This window comes from Hibiscus syriacus, unplaced genomic scaffold (genome assembly GCF_006381635.1).
Source record: "Hibiscus syriacus cultivar Baekdansim isolate YM2019G1 unplaced genomic scaffold, ASM638163v2 tig00116939_pilon, whole genome shotgun sequence".
Taxonomy (NCBI): Eukaryota; Viridiplantae; Streptophyta; class Magnoliopsida; order Malvales; family Malvaceae; genus Hibiscus; species Hibiscus syriacus.
The window spans coordinates 339,109-340,254 of record NW_024063477.1 but is presented as its reverse complement, the minus strand read 5'-3'; the positions used below and the strand labels follow the sequence as shown (position 1 = coordinate 340,254).

General features: G+C 34.6%; 1 protein-coding gene across 1 annotated transcript; it reads left to right on the top strand.

The window, feature by feature from the left end:
• The first annotated feature begins 308 nt into the window (after positions 1 to 308).
• LOC120188234 lies at positions 309 to 924 on the top strand. The gene has a single exon (XM_039191726.1). It carries the CDS (start codon positions 395 to 397, stop codon positions 899 to 901), a length of 507 nt encoding a protein of 168 aa, XP_039047657.1. The 5' UTR covers positions 309 to 394; the 3' UTR covers positions 902 to 924.
• Positions 925 to 1,146: the final 222 nt, after the last annotated feature.

Sequence of the window (1,146 nt, the reverse complement as noted above, 5' to 3'; positions counted from 1 at the left end):
TCTTAATGAAATCATTCAGCGTTGAATATTGAATCGTTCAACATTCAGCGTGTTTGTTTCGCACCTATGAATGATTCAGTGTTAATTGATTTAGTAAAACAATGTTGAATGATTCAGCACAGAAGTACATTTTGAATGATTTAGAGCCATTATCAAACAACATTTCACATTCATAACTAATTAATATAGACTCTGAAATATTTAATATTTAAATACTTCGACACTTAATCATTTTAAAATAAATAAATAGGCTCAGTGATTTTTTTGACTTTAAATTACTTGCAAAAGAGAGAACTTATCCACTACGTCACTATAAAATTTCAAAGATGGATCAACATTTTTACAAACAGAACTCTCTCTTCTTCTTCTTCTTGCAAACAAACCCTATCCATCCATGGCATCAAGGAAGATCTTTTTCGGGTCAAAACCAAATTACATATACCCAGTCAAGGAATCCGACAGTGGAACAAATGTCATCATCAACGACGACGTTTTCGAGTTCGATGAAGCAGACATATGGAATTATAATTCCAATGAAGCAACAACGAATGCACAAGAAGATGGAAAGAGGCCATTGCCGAGTTCTCGATCTTCGTCTAAGAAAATTCCGAGGAAGATGGAGATTATAAGTGTTGGTCATAAGACACAAAAGATCGCTTCGGCTTCATTGCCGGTCAACGTCCCCGACTGGTCCAAGATTCTTAAAGCGGAATACAGGGTACACGCTGATAAAGATGCCGACGAAAGCGACGGCGACGGAAGGGTCCCACCTCATGAATATTTGGCGAGGAGAAGAGGAGCTTCGTTTTCGGTTCATGAAGGAATTGGAAGGACGTTGAAAGGTAGAGACTTGCGTTGCGTAAGAAACGCTGTCTGGAAAAAAACAGGCTTTGAAGATTAACACAACAAAGAGAGTTCTGGTTGGATTCTGACTGTTTTTTTTTTTTTTGGTTTTCTGGTAAGAAATTTCGTTGTTTATTTGATATTTCAACCAATAATTTTTTTCTTATGTAATTATTCAAACTTTGAAAGTATTAATGTCATATGCCTTTATGTAACTATTCCAACTTCAAAATTGCTAATGTTAGAAAATTTTAATTATAATTCTTTTGGTTTCATGATTATTATTATTTTAATTATTGGTAT